At 51.0% G+C, this 25,424-nt stretch overlaps 1 protein-coding gene across 21 annotated transcripts in view; it reads left to right on the plus strand.

The window, feature by feature from the left end:
* MEGF11 (multiple EGF like domains 11) overlaps window positions 1-25,424 on the plus strand; it is a 431,740-nt gene that overhangs the window by 156,459 nt on the left and 249,857 nt on the right. For all 21 annotated transcript variants that reach the window (XM_060294090.2, XM_060294098.1, XM_060294088.1 and 18 more), the window contains one exon: window positions 23,718-23,823. In XM_060294090.2, coding sequence (XP_060150073.1) covers window positions 23,718-23,823 — 106 coding nt within the window. Of the gene's footprint in view, window positions 1-23,717; window positions 23,824-25,424 lie in introns of those variants that run through there.

The following is a 25,424-nucleotide window of genomic DNA, read 5'->3' on the forward strand; positions in this document are numbered from 1 at the left end:
GTAGCCCCTGCTCGCCGCCGCAACTAGAGAAAACCCGCACACAGCAATGAAGACCCAAGGCAGCCAAAAAAAAAAAAAGATGTGAGGCTGAGCAATCCTGCAATATTCCCAATGTATTTGAAGGCAAGTAGGCACCTCCTCAACCCCTAAGACATTCCTTGTCCCTTGAATCTTTCCTAACTTCCACCCAAACTAAGGGTCTTGGTGGGTGGAAAGAGGATGGGGCTGATGGTCTGACAGCTGAGTTTTCATCCCAATTTAGTCACTGACAAGAGGTGTGGTTTTGGAAAGTCCCTCCCTCTCTCTGAGCCTCAGCTTCCCCGTTTGAAAAAAGGGTGACTAGATTATGATTCAGAGTGTTCTTACCCTCACATCCTAAGATTCTACTAGATGCTCAAGTGAACTTCTTCATCCATTTTTTCATTCAGTTAACAAGTCTTTATTGCATGCCTACTGTGTGTAAGTCTCTTTTTAAGGGATAGGTCTGTCCACCCATGGACAAGGAGGGTGGGCTTCCTCGGGTTACTAAGTCACCATAACTGGGGGAGAAAGCCCCCCGCCCTCATAGGCTCTGTGACTCCTCAAAGAATATTAATTATCCTCCAAGGAAGTCTTCATTCTGAGTAGTTCTCTTTCTCTGGTAATTAACATTACATGTCATTAACAGTCAGGGAACATTGTATGATTAAAGACAGCATAATTTGTAGCAAGATGCTGAGGAATAGTACAATATTTGTTAATTATGTTATTGATTCTTATGGTCTGGAATGTCCTAATCATTCCTGATCCCAAATGGACCCCACTGTGCCCACCAGGCTGGCTTTGAACTGCTGTCCTCCCCCTGGGTGGCCTGGCCCCCTGCTCTGGGGCTGGTGGGACCACAGCTTTCAAAACCATCAGAGAAGCTTTGTCTCCCCAGAGCCACATGAAAGGGGGAGCTGCTTGGGATGCGGGGCTGCTTCTCTGAGGCTCCCGCTGCAGCTCCGACTGAGCCAACAAGAGAAATGTAACATCTTGCTTTAATTAGCCAGATGCTGTTAATTGACTTCTTGGGGGCTCCAGCGGGCGCTGCTTCAAGGGAGCAGAGGGATGGGCATTCCTCTAGGCCGGAGCTACTTCTGAATATCGAAGTACTGGGTGATACCCTGGAGGCCTGGTGGGCACGGAGAAGCCCCCAGGGGTTTGGGCATCAGCGGGAGTGTCTGGGGTGAACCTCCCCACCTGGCTCTAAAACTGCTCGATGAGGTGGTGGATTTCTACCAGTGGCATCATTACGAAATGATGCTGGTTTCTTAATCAGCTATATTTACGAGTGGGCCGAGCTCCCTCCCTCTTGTTGTTGAAGCCTGCAGTTAGCCTTTGTAGTGCGTGACAATAGGCTTCCTACTCAATAAGTTTTGTCTGAACCCTCATGGGCTGCATTCTGAGGGATACTGACAGAGGGGTGTGGTCTGTCCAACTCAGTAAGGTGCCTGAGGGTGCCTGAGGGGGTGGGGGATAGGGGTGGGAAGATAAACTTAGCCTGAAAAGATCCAGGGACACCACCACCAATAATAATTAAAAAACAACTCCTCCCCAGGTTGTACTGACTCATTCAGTTCTCACAAAGACCCCTTGAAAGTAGGTTCCCGCTTTACAGATGGGGAAACTAAGGATCAGAGAGGTCAAGTGACTGTCAAGTTTACAGAGCCAGGCAGAATCAGGAATCAAGGCTGTCTAGACCATCTGGCGTTACTACCCGCCATGCCACAGAGGGTTTTTCCTAAGTGGCTCTGGGGCATTTCTGGAGAGTTTACTGAGGCTGCTAATCAATGTTCCCCATGAGTGGAGCTCCAGGGTACCTGCATCTGTGGTTGTGATTATTTGGGAAACGGAGGTGAGCGGGCAGGAAAGATCTGAGAGTGAGACCCAAGGGCAGAGGGGAGAGGAGGAGGCTGGAGAGCTCCTCCCGTTGGCACAGACACTTGACTCCCTCCTGTCCTCAGCATCTGCCTTTCCTTCTCCTCCCTGGTCTTTCCGGCATCTTCTTGCACTCTGGAGACTAAAGCACTCACTGAGTCATGAGGTGGTTTCCCCAGCGGCCTCCCACTCCTCAGTGTTGAAACCACGTCCAGGAATCAACTGTCATTTACTGAGCACGCTGGCAGGGGGAGGGAAGCAATGCGAGAGGTGCCCTCCTGCTTCAGGCAGCCTCTGCTCTAACAGGGGGTGTCAGACCATGGGGAGGGAAGGCAACCAGAGACCTGCCCACTCCCCTTCCACTCTCCAATCCCACCCTGAGCAACAGCGGCAACAGGACAGATGTGGAGGGACTGTCCAGGCTGCTGGATGGGCAGGGATGGAGTGGAGGGGGGCGCAGTGGACTGATGGGCTGCCAGCCCCCAGGATGGGCATGGGGTCAGCTGGTGTGGCCCAGAGATTTGGCCACAGAGGGATACTGTGCCCTGGGCCCACTACAGCAGCCCCTTTACCATTGTGTCTGCCCCGGTCCCACTCCGTCTGATTCCTCTCCTCCATATCTCAGCCAGTAGGAGATTGCTTATTTTTCTTTTTCCTCTTTTCTTTTTACATTCTGGGGCCCCTGCCAAGGGAGCCTGGGAAGGGGAACTGGCCAGAGGAAGGGGCAGATAAGCTGAGACCTGAAGGTCTCCACATAAGTAATTTCACATAAAAGCAATCATATCATAGTTGTTTTTATAGTTCATTCTTTAACATTTTTTCTTTAACTTGCCTCCCTCTTCCCTTTCCCCCCTGCATCATGTTCTTAACCCCTGCCCACTCAGGAAATCCCTGCCAACATCCCACTCCGTATCCTTCTGTATCGCGTAACTCCAGCCATATACAAACGTATGTGTGTGTGCGTGTGTGTGTGTGTGTCTGTAGATTGTTTGCTTTAGAAAAGGATTATACTGTCTAGCCTCTGACCTTTTCCCTTCCCCATACCTCCAACTCAACCAGGGTTCCTCTCATGCATTCCTTTTAATAGCTGCCACGGTGTGGATACCCATCGAGCATTTAAAAGCAATGATTTGCCTTTAATGAGCATCCACTTTCTTTCCACCTTTTTTTTTTTTTAAAAAATCAGAAAAGCATCTTTGGAAAATATAACTCTGGCCAAATGGATCCCTTATTTAAAACCTTCCAATGGCTGCCTATTTATCTTGGCTCATAGGCACATTGTATTCTGGGGCTGACCCGCTCCAGCTCAGCGAGCATCACCGCTGCCTCAAACTCTGCTCCAGCCAGAATGAGACAGTTTTACTTCCTCAGACACACCTGTTCTTTCTCCCTCTGCCCAGAGCGCTCCTGTCCTACCTGACTATCTCTTCTGCTTCCTTCGGGTCTCAAGCATATACGCCCCTTCTTCTGGCCAGTGCCCCTCCCCAGATCCCTTGACAGTGGCCTTGAGGTCTGGGTCTTCTTGCAGGTACTGTAACTTCCTGGTCACATGTTGTCCTCTCTCCCGTGAGCATCTGACTTGAGGTGTTATATATCCAGGGCCTTGGCTAATGGTTGTACTTACTAGGTGCTTCTGGGTGGAGTGAATGATTGGATGAAGGGTGAAGTGTCAGGCCCTGTGTGGAGGCTGGCATGAACCCTGGGCTGGGCCACTGTGTAAGGTGCCAGGGGGAGAGGGGCAATGAGTCAGAATTGAAGATCAGGGATCAGGGTGGAAGCCAGATTGTTAAGGCCTGGGCCTCCATGGGAGGCAGGAGGTTGGGGAGAGCAAAGTCAGGCTGGGGCTTTACAACAGATGAGATGTCTGGGGTTCCCCTTTGGGTCTCACTGGCAACCAAAGAGACTCAGGGAATAATTCGGGGATCTAGCAGCTATGACCCAGCCACCATCCCCTCCAATCCCAGGTCAGGAAGGGTTGTCCATGTTATGCCTGCCTCGGAAAGAATGGCTTCAGGAGTGGGATTTTTCAGTGTGTTTTCAGGTGGGAGCTGTATGGGAACCCACAGGAAGTAGTTAGAGAAAGCAAAGGCAGAGGACATGGGCAAAGAGGGATATTGCGACGTTCCTTAGAAAGGAACACTGCAGGACCAGGAGCTGAGAACCCTGGCTTGATCCTCTGTGCCCACTGCCTTCCAGCAACTCAAAGTGCACTCCAGGGACTGGTGCCAGCCCACAGGCTGTTGGGTCTACAGTGAGAGAAGTCCAGAAACTGAGTGAAAGCACTAGAGACTTGATAGCAACTTGACATTGATACGGTCAGTGGATTCCTTTTATTGGACAAGGTGGAGACCAGTTTGGGAGGCGGGAGACCAGTGCAGGTAGGACCACGTATCAGTCCGCGTCTTACTGCAAGTTAAAAACAAACTGTTCTAGACTATGAGGAACTCCTATGCAAACAGTGACCATTGCCTTGTCTCTCTTTCTCCCAAGGGCAGAGCAAGAAAGACAGCAGCTAGTAGGAAAGACATCAGTTAGACATTTGTAGGAATTAAAATTGGCTGCCACTGTTGTCTGGAAGAAATGTAGACTTTTTTCCTCTGAAGTCTTGAGAGAGACTGTCCCTTGCTGCCTAGGGAAGGAAAGCCAACCATGGCATCTAGAATAGCCTTCCTGCTGGAAGTCAATGATGATAATTCCCCACTCCTGTGCCATTTATTATACATTTCAAAGCACTTTCACTTGCATTATCTTTTCGACCTTTATAACCATCCTGCACATAGATCACAGCAGGACTTATCATCCTCACTTTGTAGGACAGTTAAGAATCAGAGAGGTTAAGTCAGTTTCCCAAAGTTACCCAGAAAATTAAAAACAAAAAAGGATAAGTGACAACTCCCAGGGTTTTTATCAGTAGTAATGAAGGCAGGTGTTGGGGAACTGAAGAAGACAGTAGTATAAACAGTAGCTACTATAGCCATAGCAGTTATATTTGTTGAGTTGTTACAGTGTATCAGATACTGGTGTTAGTACCTCATTTAATTTTCACAGTAGATGCAATTACCATCTCCATTTGCAGATGAGGAAACAGAGCCTCTGAGAGATTAAGTCATTTGTCCAAAGTCACTCAGCTACTAATTAACAGCACTGGTTTTTGATTCAGACCAGCTGACTCCAGAGAGTTCTCTACACCACCACACTGGTAAGCCAGACGACACCCACACACACAGTCCCCCCAGGGACCCAGCCCGGCACATGTGTTGTTGTCAGTCTCACGGGTGGATTGAAGCTGAGGCTTGGTCATGTCCGGGGCTTGTCCTCACGCCAAGCGGAATTCAACACCCCCTAAGCTGGGCTTCAAGGTGGGCCTTGCTGATTCCTGAGCCTCACTTTTCTGGCACATCGTGCAGTCTCTCAGGGCCGGCAGGTGGGCAGGCTCTGAGGATGGGTCAGCCCATGCATGGGACCTAGTTTGCACCTTCCCTCTCTCTCCACGCAGTGAGGACCAGAAAGTCTAATGCATTCAGTTCAGCACCTGCAACTGCTAATTATTAACGCCCGAGCCGCTGGCAGCTCCTCGTTATGTCACCTCACGCAGAAGATTTATGGCCACTTTGAAAGTGGCTTTGAAATGAGACAAAACTCAATATTGAATTTTTTTCATCTCCTTCTCCCTTGGGCTTTCAGGGCATATGATATCGGCTTCCTCCCCATTAGCGTATTTCTAACGAGTGCTTATTAAGGTGAATTTCATTGCTGCTCTCTGGATTTTCATTAGAGGAGGGACTGGATGGGAGGGCCAGCAGGACAGATGCCGGACCTCAGGGCTCCGGGACCAGGGAGTGTGCTCCGCTCCAGCCTCTTAGTGAGCTCTGCTCTCCCATCCCTGCAAGAGAGGTCCCGCTGCTTTTCACCATGGGATGGGGCAGAAGTTACGTGGGTGGTTATACAGCAGAGCTCACCACGCTGGAGGGCCTGGGTTGGCTCAGCCAGTGCCCAGTGACAGGCAGGCCACCACTCTCCTCAGTCCCCTCACCTGTACAATGGGGACCATAGCACCTACCATGTGGCTAAGCTCTGTGGGGCTGTATCCTCAGTGCCTGGCACATCGGAGATGCTCAGTGAACAGTGCGGGAATAGATAGATGGGTGGAGAGAAGAGCGACAGGGCTCTCCCCACAATTGGGATCAGCCCTGGATGCTAAGGTACCCGCCTGTGGGGATGCCAGTAACAGTTTGCTCATTCACCACCTGTGGTTGGGTTTGGGTGGTGTTGATTGGTGCCCAGGGCATTTGTACCAGCCCTGGGGTGGGTGGAGGAGCCACACGCCCTCTGCCCTGTGTCTGTTGTCATACAGATGTGCTACGGGGAAGGTCGATGGGCATTCCTGTTATTGCAGCTCTGCCCTCCCCTTTCCCCTGGGTCTGGCTGGCTTCTTGGAGGTGGCAGGCATCTTCACTAATGGTTTAGCAGACCCCTGCTTCTGCCACCCAGAGACATTTTGATGGGGTTGTGGTGCCCTGTGGGTCCAGGGCAGAACCAGGATCTTGACAGGGAGGGGGTCTTCAGGCTAGGTACCTATGCTCTGGGGTTAGAAATGAGAAAGAGGCAGAGAAAGGACAAGGTCATCCTCTCCTAGGCTTCCATCTGGATGAGGGTCGCAGCCCCTGCCCTCAGGGAATCCTAGTGGATGGTTCTTGACCTTGGCTGCTTGCTGGAATCGTCTGGGGTGCTTTGAAAAAAATAGATGCCCAAGCCCCACCCACAGAAATTCAGTTCTAATTGGCCTACGGTGAGGTCCCAAGCATGGCTATTTAAAAATGTTCCTAGGTGGTTCTAGCGTGCAGCGGGATGGGTACCACTGTTTGTGTGTGTGTGTGTGTGTGTGTGTGTGTGTGTGTGTGTGTGGTGCTGGGAGCAGGGAGCTAGATGTCCCGCCCGGAAGGAGTGATTCCCTCTGCCCTTCACCCCAACCCCCCCGACTCGGTCCCTTGCCAGGCAGCCTCAGCCCTGCTCTGAGCTTTCTGATGGGGGCACTCTGATTCCTGCCTTTGCAGTTCCTCAGGGACAGAGGAGATGCCAGAGGAAAGGGGGAGGTGCTTATTGCTACCTCTGGACAAGCGTTCCTGTGCTACCTGGTCCCCACTCTGCCACTGAAACTTCCGGCCCCTCCTCACCCCCTGAGTCCCACCTTAGGGTTCTCATCTCCAGTGGGCTCTTCTAGGATCAAATGAGACAATAGATAAGGATGTGCTTTATCTACGGGAAGATAAAAGCCCACGAGAAGGTGAGGGATTATTAGGATTGGGGAGGCGCTGCAGACGCTGTCCCATCAGTCCCTGGGAGAGAGGGCTGGTGAAGATAGCTTCTGAGGGCCCAAGAAAGCAGGGCAGAGATAGACGAGTGGGATCAGACTGTGACTTCCCAGCAGAGGCCTCTGGGGAGCAGAAAGTTACATTCTGGAAGCTTTCCTGCAACACCCAACTCTGCCTCTCTATTTACTTACCTCCTTTGTGCCCATCTTTGGAGGAAGAAAATAAGGACTTGTAAGAAAGGCTGAAGGAGGTGGCAGGGAGAGACCCTGGCCAACCACCAGCAGCCCTTCTTTCTGTACCCGAGGAGAAGAAGACCCTCTTTGGGACAAGGGCTTGGTGAATGGGCTGGAAAGGCAGCAGACACTGGGGTTGACTGAGAGACTGGTAGATTCAAGGTACACAGAATCCAGTATGGCCCTAGGGAGATCTCACCATCCCCACGCCCACAGGCTGCCTTGCCCCCCAAGGAGGCTCTGCTCAAGGACCTCCCTTACCTTTCCCAGTAGATGGTGGAGTGGGAGGGGCACTGGATTTGGGGTCCAAAGACCTGGCTTTGAGGTCAGCTGTATCTGTTATCAGCTGTGTGACCTTGGGCAAGTGTCTTTGCACTCAACCTCAGTTTGCTCGTGCAGAAACAGAGACTTGTTCATTGATCCAATCACTGGCTAGTTATCAAATATTTACTCACACCTGACACTGTGCTGGGTGCTGAGAACCCTCCGTTGGAGAGGATCCTCTCCTCCCTGTCATCGGCTCTTGCTGCAGAGAATCACCGTAGAACTTTTTAGAGCTGTAAGGGGCCTTAGCTAGAGTCCAAATCTGGCTCTAAAATTACAGGACTGTCAGTCAATATCCTTTTATAAATGGAGAACCCGAAGCCTAGAGAAGCCATTAAAAGCCTTCCCATGGCTGGTGGGTGATGCTGGAAAGCTCAAACTCAGGCCTTTAAGCCCATGTCATCTACTCAGGCAAGACTACCTGAGAAGTGATTCTAGCTCCTCCTTATCAGGAAACAGCCCAGAGAGGTTCAGTGACTCATTCAGGGTCACACAGCTGACTATTGGTAGACATGGGGGCGAGGGATCTGGTTCTGGGTTTCTCTGTCCCCAGCCTGTTGTTCTCGGCTTTTGGTTGGGCTTTGGCTCAGGCCCTCCTCAGAGCCCACGGGCAGCCTCGTCAGCAGATCCTGTCCCCTCACAGGTCCTCCCCACAGCAACTGCGTCAGGCTGGTGGTCGCATTGCTCACTTGTGCTTCCCACCTTTATCCGCTGTGACACAGAGAGCCGAACAGCCCTACCATTTGACTTTAGTGATTGCTCCACAGTGGGTGAAATTGGTTTGAAATAAATGTCTCCTCTGCCTTCCTCCCTTGGGGTGATTTTATCCTCCTCTCCGCTTTGTAGAGTGATCCAGAGTCCGGCATGCGCCTGTTCTGCCTAGATATGTCCTTTTTTTATGCAAAAATGTTGCCACGGGCTACTGCTGAGCCGGAGGTTTCTTGGGAGGCGGGCTGCGCTGGCTGCAGAATTCCGCAGCGCGCTGCCCCTTCCACGCATCCCAGCATCTGAGCGTTCCACAACCAGAGCTGAAAGTTGAGGGTTAGGTGTGCTCTCACTTGTTAAGGTATTAGAATATATTCTGGGTGAGGCCCAGAATAGGGTGGCGCCCTGCTCATTCCTGGCACACACACCACTGCTCTGCCTTGCTGGGGAATGGGCCCCTTCTGTACTCAAATAAACTCCATGTCCTCTGAGGGCAGGAGAGGTACACAGGACCCATGTGCTCAATTATTGATCCCATTCAGATCTCTTGCCAGTTTAATTGCTACCCACCTCTCCGCCCCCAGTTAGCTAGCTCTAGGGGTAGACAGTAAAAGGTAGGGCTTATTCCTTTAAAGGCCTGTTCCCAATTTCTCTCTGGATTCCTCAAATCACAGTGGAGGTGAGATTGGTACATTTAAAGAAGGTAGTTAGGTTACAGGATGACACAAGGGAAATACACACCGAGGACATTGTAAACTAAGATAATCTGGTCTTGGGGTCTGGCATCCTCACCTGCAGCCTCAGCTATGCTCAGGGTCATCAACGTGCCCAGTTCCTGTAGTGGAGGCACACAGCCTCCCCACCCATCTCCTGATGTCAGAGCCCTAGGGACCTTAAAGACCATCTAGTACTTTCTCAGCTAGGTTCCTCACACCCCATGCCGTCCACTGTATGTAATGGATTGACTTTTCTCCTGTGCATCTAGAATGGTACGAGTTATGAACAATCCTCGGGAGAGTTGACAAAACAGTCCCTGAAATCATTTTCTGGATTCTGTGGTTCAGATGAGGAACCAGCTAAGAAAGGCTTCCTCTCAGCTTATAGAGGACAGTGAAGCCCCAAGGAGGCAGGAGACTGGCCCAAGGTCACACAGCTGGCCCAAGCCCATCCTCTTCCCACAATAGCACAGTGTCCCCTCTTCCTCTGCTCAAACTTAGTGAGCATGGAGGAAGCTCTGATCCAAAGAGATGACCCCCCCAACCCTCCCCCACATGCCACACATAGTACATCTGCACACGTACTTGCACACATGTGTGCACGTATGCACAAAGTCAGAAGGGCAAAGATAGACCTGGAAGCATAATGATAGATAAGCAGGTAGTCCTTAGTTCAGATCTAGTTCGTGCACTTCTAAACTGTGAGTCTGTGTTTCATCACCTGCCCATGGAGATCATAATGCCTGCTTCTTAGAGCCACTGTGAAGATGGGGATTGGCCACGTGCCCAGCTCAGTGCCCTGCAAAGGGCAGTCTCTCAGGAGCCATTCATTTCCTGCTTTCTTCTGGGGCTCAGTAAGATGCTCCATGGTTGGTGAGTGAACGGAATGTTCACTATTTGAGTCAGTCTTCATCCAGGTTCTCATCCAACAGGGGATGTTAACAGAGCATCCTCAGTAGGTGCTCTTAGGTACCGAATATGGCGTTAGTACACGATGCTCACTTGAGCTCAGACTTCAGCCGTGGTTTGCCAGCCAGCTGGGCACACCCATACCCAACGCCTACCTGTGCCCCTCTCCTTTTCTTTCTGCTCCCCATCTTGGCACAGCCAAACCTCTGTGTGTCAGAGGTCTACCATGGCTTTGCAAGCTTCTGACCTGCCTCCCGTTCTTCCCATCCCACTGAGTCCCTGTATGTGTTATGGCAAGTTTAGAAATTTGCGGGCACACCAGAGAATTAGAGCTTGGCATGAGCTTCCCGTTTTCTGCCTGTCGGTGATTCAGCATATTGGAGGCTGGCGCATCCCCGCTCGACCTGCCTGCGGAAAGGGCAGAAAGCAACTTGGAGCAGCTGGCGTCAGAGGGGGAACCTGCCCCCCAACCCCCATCTTGCCTTGGGGAATGGGTGGTTCACATTTCTGAGTTTCCTGTTGAGTTGGGAGTTAGGCAGAGAAGACCTTTCTGGGGTTCCAGCGCCTGCTACCAAAACCGTTTTTTGCAATTGTGCCTGTTTCCTTTCCTGCCTTGGTAAGGGGATTATGGTGAATGGGATCACATCTCTTTGGAGATGCCAGATGCCATATTGGCATCTGGCGTGATTTCAAGGGTCCTTATTCCTCAAGGCCTGTCCTTGTCCAGGAGAGGGTACGAAGTAAAGGAAATAAAGCTGAATAGATCATCAGGGTAGAAGCTAGCCTTGGAAACTGCTTTTCAGGAGAGAGAGAAAAAAAATCTCACTGTCTCTGGGGTGGAAATGCACCCGCGAGCATGGCCAGTGGCTTTGGTGGCACCCCAGTTAATTGAAGTTCCGGTTAACTGAGGTTGGGCTTCATATGCTCTTGGACACTGGTGCTCGGGATGGCCTATGCCTGGCTGAGCCTAACTCAGTGACGCGGCTCAGATGCTCCTAACTTCCTCTCCATCACCTGCCATGCCTCTGTCAGGCCTAATGCCTCAGTCAGCATCGTTCCCTGGAACCCTCAGAAGGAACTGCTCTGACACGTTAAGCTTTTTAATTTAGCACACACCACACATATATGCCCCCAGACAAAACAGAATTGATCTATAATTCTCTTAATGGAAGCACAGGCTTTAGTTGCTCCAGAAATAGATCGTTACCTCTGCCACCTTTTGTAATTTTTTTCCCTCCCATTTTTTTTTTAAACACCAGCGTGGTCTAAAAATATGATGTTTCATTTCATCCCTCTGTTGTAATCCATGAATGCCAGACATTTCTTTTTAGACCTTTAATTTATAGCATGTTTGTTCTGTTTCACTTCATTCATTAATGTTCTTCCCAGGTCCCCCATGCCAGAGTCTTTGCGTAATGCCCTTTTACAGTAAGCAGGTGCTTTTATCCTTAATGAACAATTTCCTGGAAAATACTGAAATAAACAGTGAATAACCAGACCAGGAACGCGGTGAGTCTGGGAGTCGTGTGCCGTTCTGCAAATTAAACCTGGGGAGATGAGGATAGATTTTGATCTGCCGCGGTGCTCTTTCGGTGACCCCTTCCTTTGGGAAGGTCTTGCTCCTCCGGAAAACCAGAATTCAGAAGAACCATTCTTCACGAATGCTCTTGACTGTGGAGATGGTTGTCGGACACATCCTAGCGCAGCCGAATTGGCTTCTGGTTCCAGACTTGGAATTATCTCTTGCTTAGACTGTGGGTCAGCAGGGCCTGGGCTGGGCTAAATTGCAGACTTACTGACATTCATCTTGAGTCCCTTTCTCCGCATTCTGGCAGACGTGTCCCACCCCAAGGAGGTGGTCCTTATTGGAGGATCCTAAGAAACTCCTTCTCTCTCCCTGCACACACCCCCTCCAGCCCCCACATTTTACTCAGTGTTTTACTGTCTACAGGCGCTTCTCATAATCCTCATCTCTTTGGCTCTCAGGACCCTGTGAGGCAGGTTTTCTTACTACTCCCACTTCACAGAGGAGGAAGCTGGCGCTCCCACAGGTTAAGTGACCTGCCCAAGGTCACACACTGGGAAGAGACAGAGCTGGGGTTAGGACCCAGGAATTGAGACCAGAGTTCCAGGTGCTTGTTACCCCTGGAGGAGCAGAGCCTGTGGGGATGCCGGGGACTGAGCGGGTGCTGGAGTGAGGTGACGCTCCCTGGGCTGACCTGACCAGGCTGTGAGCCAGGATTCATCAGTGTCATGGACAAAGGGCTGCAATAACTTTCTTTTAAAAATCTGAATACTTGGTTCATTTATTATACTGGATAGAGCTGACCAAATTATACATTATCCATCCATTTTCGGTGTCATCAGATCATTTGGGGTCTTTGAAATGGCATAATGTTTTTAATCACAGCGTGGATGTAATCACAGCATGGACACAGGCCATTCAGTTATTCCGGCAGTCCCCACCCACACCCCTGCCCCGGCTTGATGGCTTCCAGGGCTGCCTGGAAGGCTCCATAAAGTGGCCTGTGTCCCTAGCGGTAGCAGGCTCAGGGCTCGTAAGTCCCTGCTGTTTACCCCAAGGAGCAATGTGGGAGAGTCTGGGCCTGGGGGAGCGTATGCTATGGGGGCATTGACAAGGGGCCCTGCCTTTTTTTGCAAAATGAAGGTAGCTTTATTGTGGTTTTATTAAATTGAAAAGCTGACCAGCTCATCATAGAAAGCGTCGACAGAAGAGTATAGAGAAGAAGGTTAAGTCACCTAAATTATCATCCCCCAGACGCCTTTGTTAACATCCTTCGGGGCGTCTTTCTTTTTTTTCGTTTGCTCTCAGTACACATACCACCTGCATGTACGATGCGATTGTGACGTTCACGCTACTTTGTAACCTGTGTTTTTCACATGATGATATATCAGGGTCCTTTCCATGGTAGTGAACTTACGTGTATCATCTTTTATTTATTTATTTAATGTATTTTTTTCCTATTTTTTAAAAAAAATTTTAAATTAAAAACAAATATACATATTAATGCATATATGTGGAACCTAGAAAAATGGTACAGATGAACCGGTTTGCAGGGCAGAAATTGAGACACAGATGTAGAGAACAAACGTATGGACACCAAGGGGGGAAAGTCGGGGTGGTGGGGGGTGGTGGTGTGATGAATTGGGAGATTGGGATTGACATGTATACACTGATGTGTATAAAATGGATGACTAATAAGAGCCTGCTGTATAAAAAAATAAATAAAATAAAATTCAAAAACAAATTTGTTTTCTATTCTTTTTTTTAATTGACGTGTAATTGATTTACAATGTGTTAGTTTCAGGCCTACAGCAAAGTGATTCAGTTTTCTATATATGTATTTTCAGATTCTTTTCCATTGTAGGTTATTACAAGATATTGAATATGGTTCCCTATGCTATACAGTAGATGTTGTTTAGCTGTTTTATATATAGTAGTGTGTATCTGTTAATCCTTGTTGTTTAGCTGTTTTATACATAGCAGTGTGTATCTGTTAATCCCAAGCTCCTAATTTATCCCCTCCCCCCTTTGGTAACCATAAATTTGTTTTCTATGTCTGTGAGTCTATTTCTGTTTTGTAAGTTCATCTGTATCATTTTTTTTAGATTCCACGTATAAGTGATATCATATGACGTTCGTCTTTCTTCCTTCACTTAGTATGATAATCTCTAAGTCTGCCCATGTTGCTGCAAATGGCAATATTTCACTCTTTTTTATGGCTGAGTAATATTCCATTGTATATATGTACCACATCTTCTTTATCCATTCCTCTGTCAATGGACATCTAGGTTGCTTCCATATCCTGGCTCTGGCAAATAATGCTGCAATGAACATTGGGGTGCATGTATATTTTTGAATTAGTTTTCATCTTTTCTGTATATATGCCCAGGAGTGGGAGTACTTTACATATATTATCTTAAAATATGTTTGCTTTTATGATAAGGTGATGATAACGCTCATTGTAAGAAACACTAATATAAGAACAAAAATGTTTGACTTAAAAAGCACAAGTCGGGCTTCCCTGGTGGCTCAGTGGTTGAGAGTCCTTCTGCCGATGCAGGGGACGCGGGTTCGTGCCCTGGTCCGGGAAGATCCCACATGCCACGGAGCGGCTGGGCCCGCGAGCCATGGCCGCTGAGCCTGCGTGTCCGGAGCCTGTGCTCCGCAACGGGAGAGGCCACAACAGTGAGAGGCCCGCGTAAAACAAACAAAAACAAACAAACAAACAAACAAAAAAGCACAAGTCCTGTGATGTTTCTCTGTTCCCCTCCCCTTACAGATGACCACTATTAATGCTCCAGTGTATAGGCTTCCATATTTTCCCACACGTCAGTATCTTTAATGTTTGCATAATATTTTGTTTTGTGTACATGGTGGGATTTATTTAGCAAGGACACTACTGATTTAGGCATTCAGGTTGTTTCAATGCTGCTGAAATAAACATCTCTTTATTAAGACATGACGTAACATTCTTGACCTTGGTCAATTTTTAAAGGTTAAATTGCAGAAATGGAATGCTGGGTTAAAGATGTAGATTAAAACGTTTTGTTATATACTGCCAAGCGGCTTTCTAGGACACACCGATGCCCATTTCCACAACCAATGCACAGGTGTAGGACCCTCAGGCTTTGTTGGTGTCTGGCTTCAGATTCTCCTGGCCTAGATACATACAGAAGGTTCCAGAAGGAAACCTGGAGAGGCTGCCCTAGTCTGTAGACTGACAACCACGCCGTCCTGTTTAGCTCCTGACTGGTGAGAAGAGGTCCCCAAGGTGTGATGGGGCAGAGGCTGCTCTGACGTGGGCCCTGGGCTGGACTAGAGCACGAGACAAGAGGCCGGTCTTCAAAGGGGTGCTGAAGATTGGACAGAGAGGTAGGCAGGAACTTAGGGTCCCAGCCCTCACAATGCCACTGACACCTACATTTCCAGTGCTGGGCTGCGCTTTAATCCTCACAAGAACAGGTCGTTCTCTCATCCTTCCCATGTAGTCAGAGAGGATAAGGAGGCTCAGAGCAGTGAAATGAGTTCTCCACGATCCAAACCTAGAATCCAGTTCTCCTGCCTCTGCTGCTTTATCTTCTTGCTGCTGGGAGATGGGGCAAACCCAATGTGGGGGTGAAGAGAGAGAAGAATGTGAGGAGGGGAAGGGCAGGGAAGGGAGACATGCTGGAGGTAAATTTGTAGAGCTGGAAGAGTCCAGGAGATGGTACAGTCTGACCCCAGCCTCTGGAAGAAGCAGAGTGAAGCTCAGAGAAGGAAAGCAACCTGTCCCAAGTCACACAGCAAGTTAATGACTTGGCAGGCAGAGAGAAGAATGGGGCCACGGAAAGCTGAGCTGCTCCTGAGCTGAGCTGGAACTCAGGAGGGAAGACCCAAGGGAGAGAGGAAGTGTAGCTGCTCTGAGTCCTGACAGAGTAGAGCCGGGAGGCTGGACAAGCTGCCCACCTTCAGAGGAGGCAGCCCTGATCAGGAGTGGATCCAGAGGCGACTGGTATGGAGATGGGCCGGATTCAACATGTGGGGGGACCTGTGGGGATGGTATGCATCAATTCCAGCAAAGGTCTCTGATATCCCATCACATTTGCCTGAGGCTTCCTGCCGGGCAAAGGCCTCAGTGCTTTGAATTAAGCCACGTCCTGGGTCCACTGCCCTCTCACAGCCATTCCCACATACCCTCCAGCAGGTGTTTGGGGTCTTGGGGCAGGACCTGCCTGAGTTGTCTTTGTGTCCAATGACTGGCAAGTGTTCAATAAATGTTTGCTGAAAAGATGGATGAAAGATGAGACCATCTTGGTAATTGTACATTTAAGACTCACCCTGGAGTCACCAAATACATATAGCCAAGCCTAGACTTTCCAGCAGAGGATTTTTCCATCCATATTTACCCAGTTCCTTACAAATTCTAGAATTCAGAATTAGAGAGTTGGAAGGGTCTTTGAGATGGGGGGGGGGTGGGATAGGAGTCAGCAGGAAACTAATATTTTATTGAGCACATTCTGTGTGTTAGATTCTGGACCAAGCACTTTACCTGCTGACTCATTTGATATCCTAACAGCCCTGTGAAGCTGGTCTTACCTGATTGCTGTGAAACAGCCCCAAAGCAGGTAAATGAGTTTATCCAGGTTAAGTAGCCAGTACGGTGGAGTCAGAATTTGAATCCATGTCAGTCCAGCTCTGCTTTTGCCTTCCATGAGCCCTGCCACCAATGTGTCATGTGACCTTGAAGTCACCTGGGGGCAGTTTGCCCTCCTGTGGGATGAGGTGTTGACAGGTGATGCTCCCAGGTCTGTCCAGGTGCCAGTTCTGGTACCACGTGGCTTGCTGTCCAGCTGTTCATCCTCGCAGCTCAGCGCAGTGGGGAGGCTTGACCCGGTGATGGGTCACTCTACAGGGCCCCAACCCTCAGTGCTCTTTTCCCATCTGGGCATCTGTGGTTGCATCTTGTGGTTTTAGAAATGTTTTTTTGCAGAGCAAGTGGGAATGGGGACTAATCCCCATGGGGCTGGGGCTGTATGGCCCTGAGTGACTGACTTGTCTATGAGGGTTTTGTGGGTGCGGCCATGATTTAATGCCAGGGCATGTGGGGTTCCCATAGTTCAGAGAACCCCACAGCCCTGGGAGAGGGTGGGAGAAGGGAGCAGAGCAGGCCCGGAGTGGGCTGTGTTGGTGAGGGCACAGGCAGCCTCCGGTTTGGCCACGCCGGTTGAGTGTACCCTGATTTGCAAAGAAATGGAAAGATGGAGATAATTGCTCTATGAGAAATGAAATGGCCTAAGAACACAGATAAGTTTTCTCCCTTCGTCTTCAGAGGGGCTGGAGGCTGGGGGCGCAGCTGCTGCCTGCCTGGGAACGGGAGGGCTGAGGGCTCAGAGCCCAGGGGTTGCACATAATGGGGGAGGGAGGCGGGTGCTTCATGAATTTGTTGGTTTCTACACCTCTGTCCGCTCCCCCTCCCCGCTCCCCTGCCCTGGGGATAGGCTGTGATTTCTCTCGGAGCCTGACTAATGTCAGGGCCACTTGTTTTCTGCAGGACTTGAGGGCACAGGGGCAGGACGGTCTTCTGACCCTGATTCATGGGCACTGCAGGCCTCCGTGGTACCATTTTCAGGGTTTGCAGCCCGAGGCTTTCCCGGCCAAGGAGAAAGCAGAATTTATCAGTTTGGTGGAGGCTGGGGACGAGGACGTTTACCATGTCTCAGGAGGTGACTCCAATCCCCCATTTTATCCCAGCGGGCAGGCACCTGGCGGGGCCTCCGTGTTGACGCTGGGAATTTCTGCTGTGCTTCTGCGGTCAGGGAATCACTCTTTTGGAGATTGAGAGCTATGGATCTATTTTTTTAACTTTTTTTTTTTTTTTTTTTAGGTGCAGGGAGATTAGAAAGCATTCAACATACGCCCGGCCCCTGGTGGGATTGCTGGAGGGCAGGAGGCTTCATCAAGGCGAAGGGTGAAGCCTCTTAATTATGGGCTGATCGCTGCTTCTCTTCTCCTCTGGCACTAATCAGACCCCCAGCAAGGCCAGTAAACAGAGAGGGGCTTGGGGACTGGGAGCCAGCTGAGAGAACAGTGGGAAGATGAAAGGGAAGGTCCACTAGACAGGATGATAACCTTGGCATTTGCCCCATTGAGTGCAAACTTGGCTTTTTTGTTTTATTCAGGAAAAAACAGAGGAGTGTGTGTGTGTGTGTGTGTGTGTGTGCGTGTATACTATAAATAGAAGATAGAAATCTCTCTCTGTACACCCGCATGCCGGGAGGAATGTGAGACGTTTGCTTTATCAGTGCCTGTTTGGGGTTTGCTTCGTCTGCTTCCCGAGCCTGAATGCGCCTTTTCATGAGGCTCTCGGAACACCAGTCAGTCCCCCATTGCAGCTTGAGCTATTGAGTGGGCTTCAATGCCCGCCTTGTGCTGGTTCCTGGAACAGATATACCCCGGTGTTGGCGGGGTGGCCCAGGCAGGAGCCTTTGAATCGCTCTCAGGGTGTCACAGTGCCCACTGTCTCCATCGCCAACAGATTGGTGTCTCTGCGGTGCAAGGTCAGTGCAGGGTGGAGTGCCCCATACGGTAAGACCTGCTCTCAGGACAGGTCTTTGGTGGCCTCTGTCAAGACAGACACAGGCAATCCTGTGGGTGATCCTGAGGTTCGGGACGGCTGAGAGGTCGGGGTGGGTGGTTGGCTGTAGAGTGAACAATTTGTGGAGTCGACAGAGATGGATTGAGCCCCCTCTCTGTACAGGCAATGGTCTGGGTTCTGGGGATGTCAATGAACACAATAGACCAAAACCCCTGCCCTCGAGAAGTGTGTTTTGCTGGTGTCGTACAAAGGGAAGGAAAATGATGGGCAGGATCTAAGGCCCAGAGGGAAGAGCTGAGGCCACATGCAGGTGGTTCATATAGGAGAGGAGCGCTTTCCAAAGTTAAAACAACCGTTCAGCAATGTAAGACAGGGATGACAAGTGCATGGCACCCGTGTGTCCCTCTCCCATCCAGTGCCCACGAGAAGCATTACTAATCAATCATGGCATGTTCCCCTCAGGAGAGCATTCCAAGCAGCCACTACCAATCGATCCCCAGCGTTGTGACTGGAAACCTCCCAGGACCCACAAAATAGTGCCTGACCACTCCTGCTGCCAATGCAAAGTTGTTGAGAAGGAAGGGCTCCCTAGAGGAGACTGGGATGGACAGAGAGCAGGTTCCAGCCACACGGACCAGGCTCCAGTGTCCAAGATTTTTGGCACAGTCAGGAGGACTAGGCAGGTGGTGGAAGCGAAGCAGATGGGGGAGATTTTTGCACAGATGGACCATGAGGTCATCACGACTGATCCTGGGGCAGAGGCCATGTGTTTGTCTGTCTGCCCTCTGCCCCAGTTTTATGCATCTTGCTTCATGTGAGCAGCTGGTGTCTGGCCAGGTGTGTGTTGCCATCAGAGAGACAAGCTGGACTCTACAGGTGCTGGTGCTGGCGGGGCCCCCAGCAGAAGGCAGGACCTGCAGAGGATGCTGCCATCTGTAAGGTCTGCTCAGCCTACAGGGCCGACCCAGGCCAGGACAGAAGGCCCAGGCTAGGAGGAGGGGTCCTTTGCTGTGATGTCAGTGTGTCTTTAATACCCAGTGGCAGAGTCCCTTTAACACCAGGTGCCAGGCCCAGAAGGCCCTCGGGTGTTAGCGTAAACAAATGGATACGAACTCTAAGGATGCAGGTTGGCAGGACCAGGACTTCCTCCAGACTTGACGTTGATGGAGAGGAGCAGAGTTTACCAGACCAGTATCCTGAAGAAGTCTGCTGCTACAGAGCTCCCTAGAAAGTTCTGTGGGAAAGACTGGGTGAAACAAACAGGTCTCTTTACTCTGAGTCTTCCCAGAGCCTAAGGTCTGCTCAGATGCAGTGTGGATATTTAAGATGAGGCCGTAGCGTGCAGCATTTCCTGAACTTCGCCTCTCAGGGAAATCTTGGTCTGGGAGATTTTTTATCAGTATCTCCTGGGACTAGCGCTTCATAGAACAGAATTTTCGAAAACGCCTCCCAAAGTTTCCCATGTTGCCCGCTTCTGCTCCACAGGGCACACCCTCCCAGGCCCTCCAGCACCACCTGCACGTTCCTGCCTCCAGTCGCTTGCTTATGCAGTACTTCCCCTGAATGCCGTTTATTTGCCCTCTCCCTTTGCGTATTCTGTGCGCCTGAAGTCCCACCCCTCCACCAAGTTTTCCATGGGCTTCCGGGGGGACATAACCGCTTGCTGCTTTCTTCTCCGCAAATGGGCTGCAGCTGACTCGTGTTCTTTCTTTGTGTCCTGGAAGCACAGCCCAGGGCTGGGCAGGTGGCGCTCCAGGAGTTTGATTAGTTCAGGCCCTGCCAGGTGTGCGGAGTGACTACACCTGTGGGCAGGTGTGAGCCTCACCTCCAGTTCAGCGGGTGTAAAGCAGCCATACCTCCAGTCAGGAAAGAAATTTCTCCACCTCTGGAACGTCACTCCCTTCCTCTGCTTCTTACTATGCAAGGAGCGTGGGTCAGAGGGGAGGGAACCGGCTGATCTGCTTACATGCTCTCTTCCTCTGAAGTGAAACCAGGGGCATTTTCTTATTTAATTATTATTATTATTATTTTTTTCGGTACGCAGGCCTTTCACTGTTGTGACCTCTCCCGTTGCGGAGCACAGGCTCCGGACCCGCAGGCTCAGTGGCCATGGCTCACGGGCCCAGCCGCTCCGCGGCATGTGGGATCTTCCCAGACCGGGGCACGAACCCATGTCCCCTGCATCGGCAGGCGGACTCTCAACCACTGCACCACCAGGGAAGCCCTATTTAATTATTAATGCCCCAAGTCAGATGGTGACTGCTGTGTTAACCTCTGTTACTCCGAATAGAGTCGTCCTAATAAGCACCACGGCGGGATTGATTTTCCCTCAGTCATCTCAGAAGTATATGTCTTTGGGATCTGTCCTCAGAGAGGGAGAGCCCGGGAAGCCCCATTAAAGTTAATGACTATGAGTTGCCCCCAGGTGGGGACGGCTCCTTTCTGGCTGCTCTTCATTCCACCTCAGTGAAGTGTCGGAGACAAGTAGAAACACATTTTCTAAGATCAGTTCCCAAAAGGAACCGACTGGCAACAGACTAGGACTTGACCCCAGCCTCCAAGCATTTACGGACACATCGGAAAGATGAAGTCAATCTGCTGGGAAGGATGTCAGGGCAAGATGGGAGGTGATGAGCGCTGGACCGGCTGGCCGGGCTGGAAGCTGCATGAGTGTAGTGTGCTGGCTTGCGGTAGGTGCCAAGCCCTGCAGCGGCAGGGGGAGCGGGGCTGGGGCCTGAGCTGGACCTGGTGTGGCAGGTGTCTGGATGTGCAGAGTTGAGGAGGAAGGGCATTGAGGGCAGGGGAGCCATGTGAGCGAGGCTTGGTAGAGAGAAAGAGCAGGAGAGGAGGCCAGCCTGACTGGGGAGGAGGGATGGGTGATAAGGTTGCATCTTTTAGACTGGCCGCTTCAAAGAAAAACTCTGAGGGCTGAGGGGGTCCTAGGGGAGTCACCTCTTCCATCCACAGGCCGACATCTTTCTCCCCCGACCACACCACCACAGAGGTGGACTTGGCCTCAGATGGCGAACTTTGTGAATGCTGGTGACAGGGCTGATCGAGGCTTGGGGGTGAGTCCTGGGGAGCATTTCCTGCTCGGTAGCCTTGACACACACACAGTCACGGAGGAGTGAGGCCTCAGACTGTGTAAATGCCACCTGGCTGGCGGTGTCCTGTGCTCCCGCATCCATTTCCACCTCCTGTGTGCTTATCCACACACCTGTTACCCTCTCTGTGCCCTGGTGCCCAGGTATCTCACCGCCCAGTGGGAGTCAGCCAAACTGTCCTGTCCAGATCTGACTCAGAGAGAAAGGTTTTCACAAAGATTTCAGCAGATCTCCCAAATTATAGCCGCGATCCTAGTTACCTCCATCTGCCACCCCTCTTCCATCACAAGGATTAAAAGGGGCCAGAGGCATAGTCTCCTCTAGTCCAGGTGGCCTCACCCTTTGATATTCTAAGCTTCGTAAATTTGAAGATGTGGGCAGGGGGTCCTCTCGGGAGAATGCTGGAGATTACAGGAGCGGCCAAAGTAACGAGACAGGGCGGTGGAGAGAATCACGATGAGGCATTCTCTGCAGTTTGCGTTCAGACTTTATGCCTTTCAGCGCTGCTGTCCCTTCGTTTATTTCGTTACTTGATTTATTTGATGTCTGATCAGCCCAACCCTCACCTGGAAGAAGATGCCCATCCTCCAAACCCAATGCCATGTCTTGGGCAGGCTCTTTCCCCTCCCAAAGGTGAAGGTCTCGCCTTCTCTTTGAGGAGAATGTGTTGAAATGACCGGCAGCCCTAGCGCTGTGTAGGGTCCAGTGAGTGCGGCGCCCTCTGTCCAGGTGCTCGTGGGGCCTCCGAGGCCTGGGGGCCAGTGGGGTGAGCGTATGGGGGAGTTAGGAGTGGCTGTGGCTTGCAACTCCCAGACTGCAAATTGTGCAGAAGCACCAGAATTGCTTTTCTCTTTCTTAACCGATTTTCAGAATCCATTTAGCCAGATTATTTCCAGATCTCAGACAGAAAAACCTCATTAATCATCATTTGGACCCCCATGGTTACACAGAATTTGTGACAATTTGTTTATCTTTGAAGGAGCTGCTGAGAAAGAGTTTAACAAGGAAATTATTGGGCCTGGGAGGGGAGAGTTTAACCTTTCACAAAGGCAGGCGCTGCATTTAGCTTCCCTCGGAGTACAAATGGGGGCGTGTGCGACATCCATGTTACGCTTCCTTGTCTCCAAGAAGGTGCTTCTCGTCGGTAAACTCCAGGTCAATGGACTAGAAATCCTCAACCGTTTCAATCCTGGGGACCCCTTTCCAATGTCAAAAGAGTTTCTATACCATCCCTGCCCCCAGTTGTTAGAAGCTGCTTTTTTTTAATGTGGCCGATTGAGAATAAAAGGTCCTTTGAATTCAGTAAAGCTTTTAAACAAATCACGATCGCATCTGTGAACACGGGAAATATAGTGCTATCTTTCTGAGTCATAGTGTTTGTTCAGTCTGTAGCTGATGTTTCAGCACACATGAATTGCAGGGCCCCTGGGGGTGGCTCTGGGGCCCCCTGCACCCTCACCAGGTGGGAACCCTTGGGCAGTTCTCTAAGGCTGTAGGACCACGGAGTCCCGGACAGGACGGAGTCTCGGAGGTCATTTCAGCCGCTCCCACCTTAATGGTTCTCTGCCTCTATGAGGAGCCCTTGGTTGGGGAATCCTCAATTCAAGGACCAAGGGGCTTGGTAGCTGGGGAGGCCCATTTAACCCCTGACTCAGGCTGTCACTTCAGGGGCCAGGATCAGACTCCACAAGCTGATTCCTCAAAGCCCCTTACCAGGCTATCCAAGCCCTTCGCCCCCGGTTTGGTATGACGTGCAGAGAAGCATCACCCTGGGTGTCAGTGGCTGATAGCCCATGGGAACAAGAAAAGCAAGGACCAGCCTTCTGGGTGGCTTGTTGGACCAGAGCTGCTAAGAAGGGTTTTCTCAGCTTACCTGTCCCCAGGGCCATACCAGACACCTTTTTTCTCTGTCTTCATTGAAGGAGGGAGTAGAGAGAGGAAGTGAATGGGCAAAGCACATTAAAGATGAGGGAGAAGGGACAGGGGGAGGGTGTTGTCCTTAAGGTAGAAGATCAGGGGTTCTTGGTCCAAGGATGGGCTCAGGGGCCTGAGGGCACCCTGAAATCACAGCCAAATATCGTGCGTATGTGCATTTTGTGGGGGAGGAGGTCTGTAACTTTCATTAGATTCTCCAAGTCCATGAACCAAAAAAACTTTCAGAAGCTCTGGCCTAAAATTTCAATGTTTCCCTGACTCAGCCTTCCCACTGCCCGGTTACTCAGAAGTGGTGAAGCGTTACGGTGTTAGTCAAAGCCTGCAAGTGTGAAATATCAGCTGCTCATTACACGATGACGATGGGAAACTTCGCAGCTTAGCGAGCCCCTTCCGCCGCTTCACGCGAGGAGTCATGGCCCCAAACAGATGCCTGGGAAGGCGGTCTGATTAATGACGCTGCCTCCTCTGTTCTCCCGCGCAGGGCCCAGGATGGCGATCTCGGTGGCAGGGCTCCTCGTCTGCTCCCTCCTGCAAACCGTCCTCTCCCTCAACCCCGAGGACCCCAACGTGTGCAGCCACTGGGAGAGGTAAGATGCGGTTCTTGGACAGCCAGGCACTCCCTCGGGGCCTCACCCTGGGCTTGGCACTGTTGGGACAAAAGCAGAGGCAGGAGGTACGGAAGCTGTCCACCAAGGGCCTGCAGTCCAGCTGGGGACACAGCACAGATGCTGAAAGGTGGGCCAAAGCTGTGTAGATTCTGTCTGAGACTCAGTGCTCTGGGGGTCAGGGTGGGGGCGTTGAGTGACAGGCAACGTGAATGATGCAATCTGGTAGTTGACAGTATTCCTCCCTGCATTTGCACTTACAGCCATTTTACAGATGAGGAAGTAGAGGCCCAGAGAGGCTCAGTGCCCATCCCCAGACAGGCGGGGTGCAGTGAGAGACTGGGGTCCAGATGAGCTGTGCTCCAATGCCATGATGCCTTCCTGGTCTCCCAGGACTGGCAATGATGCAGCAGCTCAGATGTGCAGGGCAGCCGGCAGCCTGCCCCGAGCAGGGTAGGTGAGGGGGCCCTGCTGCTTCTGATCTGGTGGGGTTAGAGAGGGCTGACAGGGGAAGGGCAGCTGCATTCTGGCTGCGGCACTAGGTCCAGGGGGAACAGGCCGGGGCTCTGCAGATGGCCTGACTTTGAAGCACAAGGTGAAAGTATCGATTTGGTGAGCGGAAAGACAGTGACCAGAGACCCAATCAGGAAAAACCAAATTATACCCTGGAATTGATTGACCGTGCTGACCAGGATGGCTCTGTCACTTAGATGTTAATAAATCAAATAAATAAAATTAAGATGAGCGCCCGATGGGGGAAGCGGATGGTGGAGGAGGGCAGGTGAGTGGGGAGGGCCGTGCTCCATGCCTGTGAGGGTGAATGCCCCAGCCCCACGGCAGGGAAAGTCCCCTCACCCAGGGCCTGGCGGGACTGGCTGGGAGGCAGAGGGATGGTGCCCACACCAGCGTGGTCTCCAGTGACCGCGTGCTCCATGAGGGGTCCCGACAGAGTTGAGGCTGGAGCGGAAGGCAGCGTTGCCACCAGCGTGCTCCTTTTCGGTGAAGTGGGAAGAACACGAGATCAGTGATGAGACCTGGGTTCACACCAGTCTGGAGTTTTCCGTCTGTTAGCCCTGTGACTTTGGGGATGTCTCTGAACCACTCGGAGCCTACCTCTGCCTCTGTAAAGTGGGGAGAATCGTTACCCCTGCCTCACAGGCTTGTTGGATGATCAAGGCACCAGTTTCATGAAAGGGCTTTGCGGACCATGAAGCTCAATTATTGTCTTTCCTTGTTGACAACTCCAGCTTTGCAGGAACAGTTATCACAGACTTTACTGCACATCAGGCACCCTGAAGTGCTGGTGAAAAGCAGATTCTCTTGGGTCCTCTCCGCAGAGACTCTGATTCCGTAGGTCTGGGGTAGAGCCTAGGCATATGCAGTTTTCATAAGCTTTCCACATGATTCTGTGGTGATCCAGGCCCCTTACCTCTTCTAGTTTTGGTGAATGTAAACCTTTATTTCCCAGTGGGTGAGGGAGAAAGCAGGTGGCTCCCACATTAGTCTTTGGTTTGCAGACTTCAGTCTCAGCAATCCCCGTCTCATCCACCTTTCCCAGCTGGGACTCCGTTGCTTCCTGCCAA

This window comes from Globicephala melas, chromosome 2 (genome assembly GCF_963455315.2).
Source record: "Globicephala melas chromosome 2, mGloMel1.2, whole genome shotgun sequence".
NCBI classification, from domain to species: Eukaryota; Metazoa; Chordata; class Mammalia; order Artiodactyla; family Delphinidae; genus Globicephala; species Globicephala melas.